We start from the raw sequence: 15,672 nt of genomic DNA, 5'->3' as shown, positions 1-15,672 counted from the left end.
GTCCCGCGCGCTGAGACCCGGGCGACGGCTGCGCGCCGCCGCGCGCCGGGCCGCGCTTATTAAAGACCGTCGGAGGGGCGGGGCGCCAGGCCGCGCCGCTGATTGGGCCGCGCGGCGCCGGAGTGGGCGGGGCGGTGGCGCCCTCGGAGAAACACGGCTCCGCCCCGCCCGCGCGGGTCCGCCGGGTGCCTGCGCGAAGCCCTCGCCGCTCCGGGCGCGCGCCCGGGCTTCCCTCCGTGAGAAAGGCGGGCTTGGGCGAACGCAGCGCGGTGCCTCGACCAGTCTGCCCTGAAGAACCAAGCGACAGTATCGTTTCTCAGTGTCAATGAGTCGATACTGATTTATTTCCCCAGAGCGGGACAAAGGCAGGTACTGAAGCGAGAGGTTTGTATCTCAATTTCGCAACTTGCAGTTCTGTGACCTTGGCCAAGTTACTTAGCCCTGGAAGACCTACCTGTTTGCTCACTCATAAAACGGGCGTATCAGTTAGGCTACCTTAAAGAGTTGTTGTGAAAATTAAATTATATAATGCGTGTAGAGAAGCAGCTATCATAAGGTAACATGTTCAGTAAATGTCAGCTTACGCCACGCGGGTAGAAAAGCGAAAGATGACTGCACAGAAGGAATAGCCAGCTTACCAGGTATCTACGAAAACCTTTAACAGTAGCATATTAGTTTTGCCTGTTCTTGGCAAAAATGGAGTTTACGTAGATGTCATCATACAGCGTTTAAAACTGCTAGTCATATGCCCCGTTCCCTGCTGGGGAGTAGTATGGTGCTATGAAAGAACGCAGGCACATCAACTTTGGATATTCAGTCTCCACAACTCACCTGCTATGTATCTTTGAAAAGTTATCTTAACCTTTAGTAAAGACTTTCATTCTAAAAGCGATCTTGTCTGACGTTAGCATAGCTGCATCAGGGTTCTTTCGACTGATGTTTGCAGCTATACATTTTTTTCTATTCATTTACTTTCATTCTCTCTGCATTGTATTTATGGTGTATTTCTTGAAAGCAGCATACAGTGAAGTTTCACATTTAGTCTTAAAACTTTTCTCATTAGAGTATTTATTCCATTTTTATTCGATTTAGTGAATGAGAGATTTGGTTTTTAAACCCATCATCTTACTATTTCTTTTCTATCTGTCCAATACAGACTATGTTCCTTTTTCTCTCTTTTCTTGCCTTTTTAAAATTACTTTTTAATATTCTGTTTTTCTTCTATTTGCTTGATAATTATAAATTCTTTTATAACTATACTGTTCTTTTAGTATTACTGAAGAGATTATGATATGCATTTTTGATTTATGAAAATGTCTCTGATATAAATTAGGGCTTTTACCACCTTCTGAACAGTACGAGGGCCTTAGAACCCTTTAATTAATTTTACTACCCACCACATGCCTTACTGCTACTGTTAGTGTGTATTAGAATTCTTTTATACCATAGACTCTGTAAGATATTGTCATCATTATTTCATAAACCAATATTTATTTATAATTACCCACATATTCACCTAGCAAGTTTCAGTGGGCGAGTCACAGTGCAGACTACTTGGGTTCTATAGAGTAAAGCCAAGACATTTGTAGCAGATGATTTTATTTGAAAATACAGTTAAACTCTATTCTAACCATCTGAAAGCACCTGCAATTATGCTTTTGCCTTGGTAAGGAATGATCTACAGTTTTCACAGTTGTAGTACTTTAGGTCGGCCATCTATTTCATTCCTAGGGAGCTTGTCATCAAGTTAGCGCCACGCAGATCTCCAAGCGTCAAGACATTCTGATTGCCACTCTGCCGCTGCTGTCCATTATGGTAATCATGCCCCCTTGTCTCTGATAGCTAAGTGTTAACCCATGGCCTCTGCCACTCTGCCAACATTCCCATTGAAATAGGAAAAGCCATTTCAGTCATCTTGGTCTAGAGAGTTCAGCCATTGCTGAGATTTCAAGGATGCTTATGTTTCTCTAATGTTTTCTCAGTGCCTTAGTGTCTCTTGGCCCTTCCAGGAAACAGTCAAGAGGAGGGTGAGCAGGTTACACATAATAGATCCACTCCAACATTCCCATCTCCTTGACCCTTTCATATATGACCCCCTGTGGCTCAACCCTTTGGTGTAAGTCCATTTACATTCCTTTATCTACCTTAAGTGAGTGAAGTTCTGGCATGTAAGCATCATTGAATTAGGCCACTATCGAATCCTAGTTTCACCAAACCAACCAAACAAACCATTAGAGATGCTTATAGCTGCTCAATCTAGCACATTAAAAACAGAATCTCAGGTAAAGACAACCATATTTAAATATAGCCTGGCTCATCATTATATTCTATCTTTCCTGATATAACATGCTTAAAATCTACTCCCATAAAGTTTTCCAGGTTACTGCTGATGTAAATATACAAGGTATTGCAATCATTTCAGTGTATAAGTATTTTCTTTCTGAAATAGACCTTACAAGCCTCTCCTGGGCCCTTGGATTTGACTCTAAAATTGGGTTGGACTCTAAAACTTGGTTTTAGAGGTGATGAGAGGTGGTGGAGAAGATTTGGGGAGAATAGACATCTCTTTGCAAAGTAACTGCTGCATACAGACTGTTTAAACAAGGGAAGGTCAGGGGCCTTAGGAGAGGAGGCTCAGGAATATAGTGGCTAGTCTAAGGTAACCTCATATGTCCCCATCCTAGGTCTCAGGGTCCACTACTTTCCAATCAATGTCCTAACTTTAATTCAGTGACTTAGAAAGACTGTGTATTCAGTTCTACTTTACTGTAGCAACTTGCACAAATAAATTTGGTTGTGATCCTCGGCCCTGGTCTGTCTTTAGTCCCTAAGAAATAAGGCATTCCCTAGGGTGCTATAGAAGCTTTCTGATTCTCTTGCCATTCCTTGAGCCGAGAGTTTGAAGCCCTGAGTTTAGCATTTTCATACTCATAAGCTGCCTAATGCTTGTGAAGTTGTCAGCCTACTCCCCAGTCCTTGTACTAATGTCTGGTAGAATACCGCAGCTCCAAATTTCCAATTTCCTTACCTTCATCTGGCATTTTATTTCAAGCAATCACAGATACAGATTTAAGCAATTACAGTATCACCTGCCATGGATTCTTAGAATTCTGTTTTCCACTTGACAGAAGGCGATAATGGCATTCAAGTAAAACGGGAGCAAATCCTCCAGGGAACAATGGAAAGAAGTGTTCCCAGTTTTAACTAGAGTTGTGGAGGACACGTATTAGTCACCGGAGATGGCTTCTCCTCTACCACTCTAAAAGCGGAGAGAGCAGAGCGGCCGGGGGAGCCACCCGAGAGTGGCTTCCTGGTTCTGAAGTCCTCTGCATTTCAGTTGGAGTCTTATAGGAAGCCCCATTTTTTATTTGAGTGATGTCTTCTTCTTTATTTTTAAAGGAATCTAACCCTCAGAATTTGTACAAAGTGCTTTGGAAGTCCAGCGGAAGGAGAAGCCAAGCTTGCTTCAGCAGTGCAGGAAGGGATATCTGAGGCAGGTCCTAGAGGTGTGTTGGAGTTTGCCAGGAGATAAAGAGGAGCAAGGGCATTCTGGAGGGACCAGTAGTTAGAAGTGTGAGAAGTCAAGGGATGGGAAAGGATGGGACAGCTGAAAGAAAAAGGACAGTGATAGAAGAGTACTACTATATATATTCGTCGTGAGGTTAGATGATACGATAAACATTATAGCTGGTACAATTTGAAATCTAAATATATGCTAAACTATTCTAAGTGCTTTCTAAAAATCGATTTATTTAATACTAAAGAAAAACCTCATTGAGGTATATCTTGTTGCTCACAGATGAGGAAAGTGGAGTATAGAGAGGTTTAGTCGGAATCTTAATTGCTGTAGGATACTGCAATGAGATACCACTTCACACCAACTAAGATGACGGTAATAAAAAAGACATAATAACAAGTGTTGGTGAGGATGCAGAGAAATCGGAACCTTCATACACTGTTTGTGGGAATGTAGAAGGGTGTAGCAGGTTTTGTAAACAGTCTGGCAGTTCCTCAAAAAGGTAAACATGAAGTTACTATATGATCCAGCAATTTGACTCCTAGGTATATACCTAAGAGAAACAAAAACATATATTCAGAAAAAAACATGTACATGAATGTTCATCTCCTTATTCATAATAGCCAAAAAGTGGAGATAACCTTTGACTGGTGAATGGGTAAATAAATTGTTTTCTATCCATACAATGAAATATTATTCTGAAAAAAAGGATTGAAGTATTGATACGTGGGATTGAAGTATTGATACGTGTTACAATATGGTTGTATCTTGAAAACGTTATGCTAGGTGAAAGTAACCAGTCACAAAATACAGGAATACCTCATTTTATTGTGCTTCACAGATGCGTTTTTTACAAATTGAAGGCAAACCCTCTATTGGTGAAAAGATTATGACTTGATTTATTGTGGTATTCTCCAACTGAACCTGCAATATTTCTGAGGTATGTGTGTACCACATACTGCACGATTCCCTTTACATAAAATGTCCAGAATAGGCAAATATATATGTAAAGTAAATAAATTAGTCATTGCTTATGGTTGAGGGGAAATGGGCAAGTGACTGTTAATGAGTAAAGTGTTTCTTTTTGGGTTGATGAAAATGTCTAAAGTTAATTGCAGTGGTGGTTGCCCAACTCTACGAATATACTAAAAAAAAGATTGTGCACTCTTAAGTGGGTGAATTGTATAGTATGTAAATTATGTCTCAATAAAAATTTTATATATGTATATAAGAAAGATAATAAATGTTTTCTATTTTTGAGAGATTAAGGTGGAGATAACCATTTGGATCTGGAGCTCCAAACAGAAATCAGGGCTGGAGATATATATTGGGAAATTTAGAGCACAAAGATGCTATCTAAGGTTATGTAAAAGGAAGCAATCACCAGAGAGAGTGCGTCCAGTGGGAAAAGAGAGGGTTTGCACCTCTCCCTGAGGCATATCGACACTTAAGGGATAGGAGAAATAAGAAGCAGCTTCAAAAGAGATGGAGAGGAATGATTGGAGATGGAGAAGTGAGATCAAGAGAGTAAAAATAGAAGGCAAGGAAAGAGAGTGTTTCCAGGTAAACGGTATGTCAACCAATCCAGAGAAATTAACTTGGGTCCTAATTATGATGTTCACAGGATCTGCACTGGGGAGATCCTGAGTGACTTTGGAAAGAATAGTTTCCATGTGGTAGTGGGGCAGAAACCAGAGCGCAATAACGACATGAGTTACTAGACGTTAGTAGTTGAGGAATTGGAGACATACTTGTTTAGATAATTGGAGAAATGTAGCTAGTGAAGAGCAGATTGAAAAAAGGAGAAAGCAAGCAGAGGTTGAAATGGAGTTTGGTGGGTCTGGTGGGAGATTTCAAGATGGGAGAGACTTGAGATTGTTTAATGCTCACGGGAATGAAAGGGAGAGGAGATGAGATAATTGATGAGGATAAGGCTCCTAATTTATGAAATTACTGTGTGTTTCCTACTACATCCTCCTGATCCTACTCATTCGATTTACTGTATTGCTTATCACGTTAGCACCATGAAATTTATTTATGTTCCTTATTGTCTGTCTCCACCTTGCTCCAAGAAGGCAGGAATTTTTATCTAGTTTATCGACCTACTCCAAGCATATAGAATAGCATCTGGTATGTGGTAAGTGGTCAAAAAACATTTGCTAAATAAATGACGGAAAGAGCAAGTTTTCTAAGAAGGCACGAGGGGAAAGGATCAAGAACATAGGCAAAAACGTGCTTCTTCTGTCTTGTCGACTCTGAGAAGCATGTAACTGCCGAAAAGGACTCCTTGTGGCTAATTGGGCTCAAATTCATAAGCAGAATCTAGCAGCCACTGTTTGCAGAGGTCCCTCGGGCAGGCCACATTTCACTGAAAAGCCACAGACAGCGCTGCCAAGGCCCTTGCATCGTGCTCCTCCTGCCAGCTCTGCGGACCCTAATAAGAGAGCGCCTAGGATGGTAATTTGACCACTAGGACGGAGACTCCGCATCCAATCAGAGGTGTGCGGCTAGCTATAGCCTCACCCGCATCTCGAGCAATCGGAGTGGCTCCCGACCTGACCAATGAGCTATTTGCATGGGATTGGGCCAATCGGGGAAGGCGGCTTCACCTCTGCCTCAATTTAGCGGCACTGTGTTGCCGTGCGCGGCTGTGGAGTCCCAGCTGGAGCTGGGACGCAAGGCCTCCTCATCTGGGTGGCCACAAGCTGTAAAGTCTCTCTCACCTCACCCTAAATTGGTGACGCCTGTTGTCACTGAGTGGGTGACAGGACCTTTGGTTGACAGGCCTCACCAAGCTCACGCTCTAATTGTGAGGTAGACTCCATCGGCTTCCACGACTTCCCAGCCGTTGTGGGAAACGCGACAGGAGAGGGTAAGGAGCCCGCGCTTACTCGCGGGCTACTTGGGTACCTTTCCTATTTGGTTCAGACCTGCGGCTTAAATATCATTGCCATTTGATTCGTGCCTTTCGTCTCCTGAGCAGAGAAAGGACGCTGGTCGGGTCTCTGCTCTGACCCTCCAAGCCGGGCACACAGAGGGCCGAAGAAAGCTCGCGGGGAGGCCGGGAGTGCCTGGTTTGGCGTTATCCTGATTTTCGGACGCGCTCTAGGCCCAGGGCGGGCCTCATGGCCCTTCCTCTGCGGCACTAACCGGGGTGACAGGAAAGGCAGCGGGAAGGATTTGAACAGGCGAGCGCGGGCTGTGGGGCCCGAGATCGTAGAAGGTGCGAGCGCAGCGAAGCAAAAGCAGCAGCCGCACCGGTCTCCAGCCTCCGGCCTCGGTGGCGTCCGCGCGCGTCGCGAACCGGGCTGCGCCTGCGCGCGGGCGGCGGGAGCGCGCGGCGGGATCACGTGGCACAGCGGCGGTCGCCCCGCCCCTTTCCCGACGAGACGCTGGGGACTGCCCGAGCTGCGCAGGGCCGCCGGGGTGAGTGTCCGCGAGGGGCGCGCGTCGCGCAGAACGGGCCGGCCGGGGCGGGGACGTCGGCCGGCGGAATGCCTTGTGGGGGCTCCGGGGACAAAATGGCGGCGGGGTACGCTCCTTCACCCCCTTTCTTCGCTTGGGAGTGTGGGCGGAGAGGGGCGGGAGTCGCTGCTGGGGGAGGGGAGCCGCGGCCGCCCGCGCGGGCCCGGCGGTCCCCTGAGGAGGACGGGGGCGAGGTGGGCAAGTGCTGTCAGGGTGTGGGGGCGGGGGTCACCGCACCCCTCCCGGAGGCGGCCCGGGCGGCGCGAGTCGCCCGACGTTTTTGGAATGTCCAAATTGCAAGGAGTTTGCGGAGGAGCCGCCCTGCTGGCCCTTACCTGACAGGTGCTGGCTTCATCCGCTCGTTCTCAGAGGGGTTTGCCGCGCTTGCCCGACACCTGCCCGGGAGGCGGGGCCGGGATGGCGTCTTCCGTACACGGTGAACCGAGGCCTCGCACCTTGCGCTTCATTCACGCCGTTCCGCGCCGGGAGTGACAGGATGGTTAGAAAACAGGCGGCAAACGCCCTCGAGCGGCGCCTGCTGCTGTCACGTGGCTCCGCCTAGACGGTGCGGCTTGCTGCAGAGGTCGTCCGTATTCCTCATTCTGTGTGCGCCAAGTTACTCTCCGTGAAAATAGCTGTTCAGTGTAGCCATCTTACTGAATAGGAATTCCATGTATATATGATTTACATTTTGATTTCACCGACTTTTGCTATGCCATGCTCATAAACAATCTGCAGTAGGCGGATAGAGGAGGAGGTTATGCTCTTTTTATGAATGGAGAAACTGAGATTTAATGAAGTTATTACTTGTACCAGGTACCAGGCTGGTAAACGGTAGATCTGGGATTCAGCTTTCAGACCTAAGGTAGATAGTTTGACCATTAATCCGCTCTGGTGTATGTTGGTGCTCTGGCCCTTGTATTTTTTTATGTTAACTATGACTTTTCCTAAAAATGTGTTGGGTGCAGATTGCCACATATTGTAATGATCCGAATAATATCCAGTGAAAAATTAATATTTTACTTAAAGAGCTAATCTTTAATGTGATTTGGAGTGTCGTCTTTATGGGAGGAAGTGTGATATGATGGCTTTGAAAGCAGACGGGTCTGAGTTTGAATCCCAGCTCCATTACTTGTCCTTTGGCAGATTACTTCATTTTTCTGGGGTTTAGTTTCCTCATCTGTACAATAGGGAAATATGATCCTCATACATTTGTGGATAGTAAGTAAACGAGGTGTCTGTAAGCATTCGGTACTGCTCCTGGCCTGTAGTATGTCCTTGACAAATTCACACTCCTTTCCTTCTTTCTTCACTCTCTTAAACTATAATTTTTAATTTTCTATGGTTGTCCACCTGCTGGATTATGCATGGATGCATAATCAATGTTACTGTACAGATGCATTTATAAATAACTTTGGTGCCTGCGGTCCGAAGGATATAGTGTTTTCAACAGAGATTTTAAAAATGTTTATCCTAGTGCCTCAGACATTTAAGAATCACTAAAAGGTCAATTTGATATTGACTTTATTAATACCTTCATTTAACTACTTTACATGAATGTTTTAAAGATAAGATGAAGGGGCTTGAGATTCTGTTATTTCTTTCAATCTCATAACCAACCACAATCCAATCTAATTTTCAAGTAGAAGCAAAAATGTTTTGGGAGTCACGTGGACATTCTTTAAACCCTTAGAAAGTGGTGGTATTTCGTATTTAGTGGGAAGTCAAACAATTCTCTAGTGGTACAATCTGATATGAACTGTGAAATTGGCATTTCTGAAATTGTAGTAGTGAGAACTGCAAATGGCTTATGTAACAAAGTAAGTCATTACTAAAAATCTGTTTCCAGTTTTATGCTGGGATGCTAAACCTTTTTCACAAACATGTTTCATTTTGACAGTAGATCTTATGGAATATAAACAGAAAAAGTCTGCAGTCCATTGGTGGAACCAACCTCAAAAAATGATTAGGAGGAAATGATTTATAAAAAGATTTTTTCCTATGTGACATGAAACACTAAAGATTTCATGAAGCTGAACGTGGTTCCATAGTGCAGCGCTTAGCACGTCTGCTTTACACGCAGAAATTCCTGGGTTTGTGCCCCAGGGTCAGGCCTGGTTAGTTCTTGGATGGGAGACCGCCTAGGAAGACCAGGTGCTGTAGGCATAAATAAAATTTAAAAAAAAGATTTCACGAAGCTTTGCTAAAATAATCACTACTTTTAAGTAACTTCTTAAACTACTAAGTCCATTATATACTTTGAGAACATAGGAAAAATAGATAATAAATTACTATGTTCTGGGTTTTATATGCTATTTATAAAAGTTATTTCGGTGTCCATTATGTGTCATATGGTAGTAACTGGTCAAAACTCTAGTATGCTTTCATTTCACTCTGTACTGTAGATGTTATTCTCTTAACAAAAGAGAAAACTGAATTTCTGAGGGATTAAGTTATTTGTTCAAGGTTGAGTAACTGATGACTATAATAATTGGCTAAATTGAGATTCAATCCTGCATCGGTGTACGCTTTCCCGCTGTGCCATGTTGATTCCAGCATATATGTTTCTCATCTAAGCCTTCTGACAACCTTATAAGTTAGGAGTAGCCTTCATTTTTTACCAAGGCTATGTGCCCTTTTCTTTAAATCGGTTTTATTGAGGTGTAATTTTCATACAAAAAAACGCACCCACTTTTTAAGTGGACAGTTCAATAAGTATTGACATATTTGTACATAGCCATGAACTACTACCACAGTCCTGATGTAGAAAATTTCCATTTCACAGAAAGTTCCCTTGAACCCTTCTGAGTCCTTCCCTTCCAACCACGGCAACCCTCTTTTGATATTTCTCACCTAAGATTAGTTTTGCATGTCCTAAACATCATATAAATGGAATCATTCAGTGTGTATTGTTTTGTGTTTAGTTTCTCTTTCTGAGTATAATGTGTGATATTGATCCATTTTGTTGTGTGTATCAGTTCATTCCTTTCTGTTGCTTTCTATTCTATTACTTGGATATACCACAATTCACGTATCTCTTTGGTTGATTTAAGTTTTGGGATATTATAAAGCTGCTTTGAACATTTGTATATAGGTCTCCGTGTGGAAAATATGTTTTTATTTGTTGGCTAAATCCCTAGCTTTCATTTCTATAGATGAGAATACTAGTTCTCAGAGAGGATAAATGACTTCTCAAGGTCGTGTGGTGATTTGGTTGACTCCGATGCCTCCACATAGTCTTTCTACTATATCATGCTTTCCCTCACTTTTTTGAGGTAAATAATATAGATGAAGCGGTCTGGGAATTCAGATGAAGATCTCTGTCCATTGGGGATGTCAGAGTAGGCTTTGCGAAGATGACTTTTGGACTGGCCTTGAATTCGTAGGCTTTGAATATGTGCAGGGTGAGGTAGAAGGAACATGGCAAGCAAAGATTCTTTAGCATGGGCTTCATTCATTCGTATTTACTTCATGCCTACCCATTGCCGAGTACCGTTCTATGCTCTGAACTATAGCGGTAATAAAACCAACAAACATCATGGAGCTTACATTCTCGTTGTGAGAGATGGGACAATACGTTGACTACGTAAGATAAGGTGATAAGTGCCCTGGAAGAGAAGTGGGGTAGGGAGTGCCGGTGCTGGGAGTCAGGAGAAATGGGTTGCAGTTACTAAGAGTGCTAGGGAAGGCCTTACTGACCACACCGTGTGAGCAAAGATGGAGTATCTCAGATGGGGTTCAGCAGGTATACAGCCTTGAGGTAGGAGTGTGTCTGGTATATTGGGGACATAAAGAGGCCAGTGTGGCTGGAAGGGATGAACATGAAGGTGGACAGGAATAGGATGTGCGGTCAGAGGGGTATGGGGAGCTGGAAAGTTTAAGGTGTGGTTAGGTTACTGCAGGGACTTTGGCCTTTACTCTGAGGGAGATGGAGAGGCATTGGAGAGCTGCGAACAGAGGGACCGCATTTAAACAACATAACGGCTTTACTGAGATGCAATTCGCATATCATACAGTTCATCCATTTACAAATTAGGTTTTTAGTGTATTCAGAGTTGTACAATCATCACCATAATGTTTTAGAACATTTTCATCATCCCCCCAAAGAAACCTGTACTATTAGCTGTCACTCCTGTTTTCTTCCGACTCCCTAGTCCTAGACAACCAATGAGCTATTTTCTGACTCTCTGGATTGCCCATTCTGGACACTATGTATAAATGTAATTATGCTACATGTGGCCTTTTGTAACTGGCTTCTTTCACTTAGCAGAAGATTTATCCATGTTGTAGCGTCTACAAGCACTTTCTTCATTTTTAAGGCTGGATAATATTTCATTTTCTGAATATCCCACTGTTTTAATATATCACTTGATGGACATTTGAGTGGTTTCCACTTTTTGGCTATTATGAATACTACTGCCGTGAGTATTTGTATGAGTCTTTTTTGGACTTATGTTTTCGTTTGAGGTGCTGCATTTAAAGGGAGCACATTCACTTGACCAAAGATACATGACCTCAGCTCTCATCCAAGCAGGTTTGGTTCCGATTGCTGCCTGCTTTTCTTTGTTCATTAGCTCTTCTCACAGGGTTAGGCCATTCTTTCTAGCAATTTCCATGAACCATGTGTTCTATCTAGTTTTGAATTTCTTTGAGTAAAGATTTGACCACGTTAAGTAATTTACCTGAAAAGTAGAGTCTCTTCTGTGTAGAGCCTTATGTCATTGGTAATTAAGATATTCTGACAAAAATCTCAGTTTTTGAAAGGTCCTAAGGAGAAGTTACACAGGATTTTATATAATGGGTTGGGATTTGTTACTGAATCGATTCAGCGAAAGCAGCATTAAAAAATATTTAAAAAATAGAATAGAGAAGGAAATATCAGAGTCCTCTCATGTAAAACTTTCATTTCAGTTAAATGTGTGTGAACTGAGTCAGGACATAAAGTGTGTGTGTCTGTGTGTGTCTGTTTATAGATGGTAGTAAAAAGAGTTTTAAGCCTCTGGGTGGGGGTAACATGGACTGTTCATGTAATTAACACTGTTTCTCTTCCATTTAATTTTATTTGGAGAGTTGGAGTATTTAAAACATTAACAGGCCACATAGAGGAACAATTTTATTTTTTACTTAATTTGATGAGAAACTTGTGAGAATGGGATTTGTATCTTTTATGAATAGATATGATTTCCTGACAATGTTATGACTAATAGTACATGTATATTTTATTATAGGAGTCACACCCCATGGGTTTATGTGGTAAATGAGCATAGAAGATAATTAAAGAATGATGGTAAGTGATCGAAGTACCTTAAACACTAACCTTAGTTTTTTTTTGGCCTCCCTCTTTACTTCCTTTCTTCCATCTATGTTCGATTTATAATCTTTTTTGATGTAGTATTTGTTAAGAGATATTCCGTGGAGCACATTTGTTACAAAGCACAGAAACACAGTGAACGACTGTAAATGTGTATTCAACCTGCGAGCCCCAGACCGGCTCCTACCATTTGTGGGATCTAGGGTAGGAATACAAACAGAAGCCAGCTTCTTTTATGTTTTAATCTTAAAAATTAAAAATCAATCCATGCTAACAGCTTGACTTGTTTTCCTACCCAGGGCCTAGCCAGCTCTTAACAGAGCCATACTCTCCCTGGAGCAAGCAGTGTGGAGGTTGGGCCAGCACAGTCTCTGGATCTGGGATAGGGGCCGATGTGGTGAAACTCCCCAGAGAGCCTGGACAGAGAGGTCCCCCTCCTTCACACTTTTCTAACTCAAGTTTTTCAGGCCGTTCTAAGTATCTTCTTAAGCTATCCATTTTCCATGAGTTACTCAGGAAGAGGAGGGAATGCAGTTTATAGGGGAACCCAGTCTGCCTAGATACCTCCTTCGAGAGATTCGGGCTGTCCATTCTAAAACAAAATTACATGTTTTCCTCTCAGGTTTCCTAGCACAGGGTCTGTGATTTGCCTCCTTCCTTTTCCTTGCCAACACTTTTTTTTTTTTTTTTGATCGTAGCCATCCTAATTGGTATGTGGGTAATCATTTTTACTAGTTTTTGCTTTATCCTTTATTGCTCATATTTTCAAAGAGAAGATACATATGCACATATGCATATGTATATTATGTATATTTTCATCATTCTTTCTTGAACCCACAGATATTATAGTTTCATACCTTGTTTTTCTTCTACTTAGCAATGTACTCTAGAACATTAGCAATCTCCATTCCTTGGTATAGCTGCATAGTTTTTCTTGTTGATTTCTGTTATTTTTAAACAGCTCTCCTGGGCAAGGTATAGTAAAGCACTGCTTATCTGCCAATTGTGACTCTAAAGAAAGTGGCCGGAAACCTGAAAGTAACTGAGGAATGCATATGATCATCCACAACAGAATTCCGAAACTACTTTGTATATTAGAATCCAACAGATAAGTAAATATAGTTTCCCTAATGAGAGCTAAGTTTCTTACTGTTGGACAAAAAAATTATAATTAAGAAAAGGGGAAGGCTAAAATGGTGTGGGATTGATATCAGAGGTTTTAGTATTAACTCATGGTTTTTAATATCCCTGTGCAGATAGATACAAAAATGTAGATGTGTGTATTGTGGGTGAGTGCATAAATATAGTTCCTGTCATTTCTCATGATTCTGTGGGTTGATTGGTGGTTTTCATGCCGTGCCTGGGGTGCTGGGATGGCAGCAGTCATCTGGGGCTCGACTCGGCTGGAACATCCATGGTGGCTTAGTAGATGGTGTCTGGCAGCTGGACGTTCACCTGGGGCTGTCAACCAGAATGCTGCCTTACCCGGTCTCTCTACTGGTGGCTTGGGCTTCTCTTGGCCTGATGACGGCATTGCAGGAGTGAATATCCCAAGAGGGAGCATTGGAAGAGACCCGGGTGGAGACTCCAAAGCTTCTTTTGAACTGGTCTAAGACATAATCTCAGAAGTTATGCAGTGTTACTTTCACTTTCATTGGTCAAAAAGCAAGTCACAGCGCCAGATTCAAGGGTGACACAAGGGTATGAATACTAGCAGGCGTGGTTTTTTGAGTGGAAGGGGTATCTTTGGAGACTAGCCGTTATACCGATTAATGCATATATTAGTTTTTGCTCTTCTACATGTTTGGTTCGCTCATTTGGCTTGTTAACTCCTTTAGGCCTCATGTTTCTTTGTATTCTCCTCAGTGTCTGCCACAGTGCTTTGCACATAGTAATTGCCCAGTAAACGTATTGTTGTCTAAAACTCCGAGGAATGCTACACAGACCAGGCTGGCAAGAACTCGGAGAGGATGAAGGCACCCATTAATTGAACTGAGATTTGGGTCTAGGCCCAGTAGTGAACTTTTTTCAGAAAGAGGCAGATTGCCCACAAAGAACGAAGGGTTAGGTGAAGAGCTGACGTCCTCCTGCTGATAGGGGTGCTTTAGAGCCCCTTTCTTTTCGTAGATATTTGGCTTATAAAAACAGGCTGTTTTCATATAGCTTTCATTAGTGGAGAGTTATTTTCCTTTACATTACTGGACCTGGCTGCCACTGCCCAGGGTCTTGGTGGGCTTGCACCTGTAGGCTAGTGTTGCTTTCCACTGGTTGGGGCTAGAGTAAGCAAGAAATTATACACGTGCTCGTGTATATATGCACACACACCTATTCATGTACGTACACTCGTTGTGTGCAGTAGTTTGAGTTTTAAAATTTGCTGTTTAAACATGTCAGAGGAATTATTGTTTAGATCCCAATTACTTGGAGATAAAATTATGCAGTGGAAATTTACAGCTGAGTGGAAATTTACTTTAACATTATCTCTAGGGGAAAAATTTACTTTAACATTATCTCTAGGGGAAAAATAGGGTTCTTGAAAGCATTTTATGCCGCAGAGAGTTTTCAGGGGGAATGTGTAGCGTGTTTGTTAAAACCGATCTCTTCCATACCTTGACCTGATGATATGTAAGAGGTGGAGCTGCAGTGGGTACCAGCAGTGTTTGTACGCATCAGGAAACTTTTTCTAACCTTAGATTATAGATATTCTTTAAATTGTTGATTTTTAAATTGTAAAATTCAGTCTTTTTAGAACTAAAAAAGATCTGTGACTTCCTTTTCTCTGTTTAACCACCTTTCCAATCCCAAATTAGTCTTAAATGTTTTCTTTCTGAGAAATATGAGAAATAACGAATTTGTTTACCAAATATATTTTACATGTTGACTAATCTCATAATCTAGTAAATACTCTGTTTTCCGTACACAGGCTTCATTCCAGCGCTCTAATAGTCATGACAAAGTAAGGAGAATAGTCGCAGAGGAGGGTCGTACAGCAAGAAATCTAATAGCTTGGAGTGTTCCACTTGAAAACAAAGAGGATGATGGTACGTATTAAAAATAAGTTTCATTTTGTTGGAAATTGGAAGGTTATATTTAGATCTAAAGGGTAGATAGTCTGAAAACTGTTTGTAACTAGGACTCTTGGGCAAATTAATAATTCTTAGCAGAATAAGTTATTTCGTGCTCTGGTGGTTTCAAGATGGTGGTTTGCTAACCACATTGTTTCTTTATTTCTCAGTTGACATTCTAATGTAAGAAGGGGCTTTCCCTTTTCTCCTTTCTATATATAATTTAGAGTAAGTATTTAAATTTGTATGGACTCCTGGTTTTTTATTTAATGAGTTACAAGCCATCACTCTGTATTGATGCTTAGATTGGTCTA

The 15,672-nt window shown here is 42.2% G+C and overlaps 1 protein-coding gene across 1 annotated transcript in view; it reads left to right on the top strand.

The window, feature by feature from the left end:
• The first annotated feature begins 6,883 nt into the window (after positions 1 to 6,883).
• Positions 6,884 to 15,672, top strand: part of SCAPER (S-phase cyclin A associated protein in the ER) — a 166,924-nt gene continuing 158,135 nt past the window's right edge. Inside the window, exons 1-3 of the mRNA XM_039858331.1 lie at positions 6,884 to 6,943; positions 12,211 to 12,269; positions 15,217 to 15,334. Of these exons, the coding sequence (XP_039714265.1) occupies positions 12,264 to 12,269; positions 15,217 to 15,334 (124 nt within the window). The 5' untranslated portion in view covers positions 6,884 to 6,943; positions 12,211 to 12,263. The remainder of the gene's footprint in view (positions 6,944 to 12,210; positions 12,270 to 15,216; positions 15,335 to 15,672) is intronic.

This window comes from Pteropus medius, unplaced genomic scaffold (genome assembly GCF_902729225.1).
Source record: "Pteropus medius unplaced genomic scaffold, Ma_sr-lr_union100, whole genome shotgun sequence".
NCBI classification, from domain to species: Eukaryota; Metazoa; Chordata; class Mammalia; order Chiroptera; family Pteropodidae; genus Pteropus; species Pteropus medius.
This window is presented reverse-complemented; position numbering and strand designations above follow the sequence as displayed.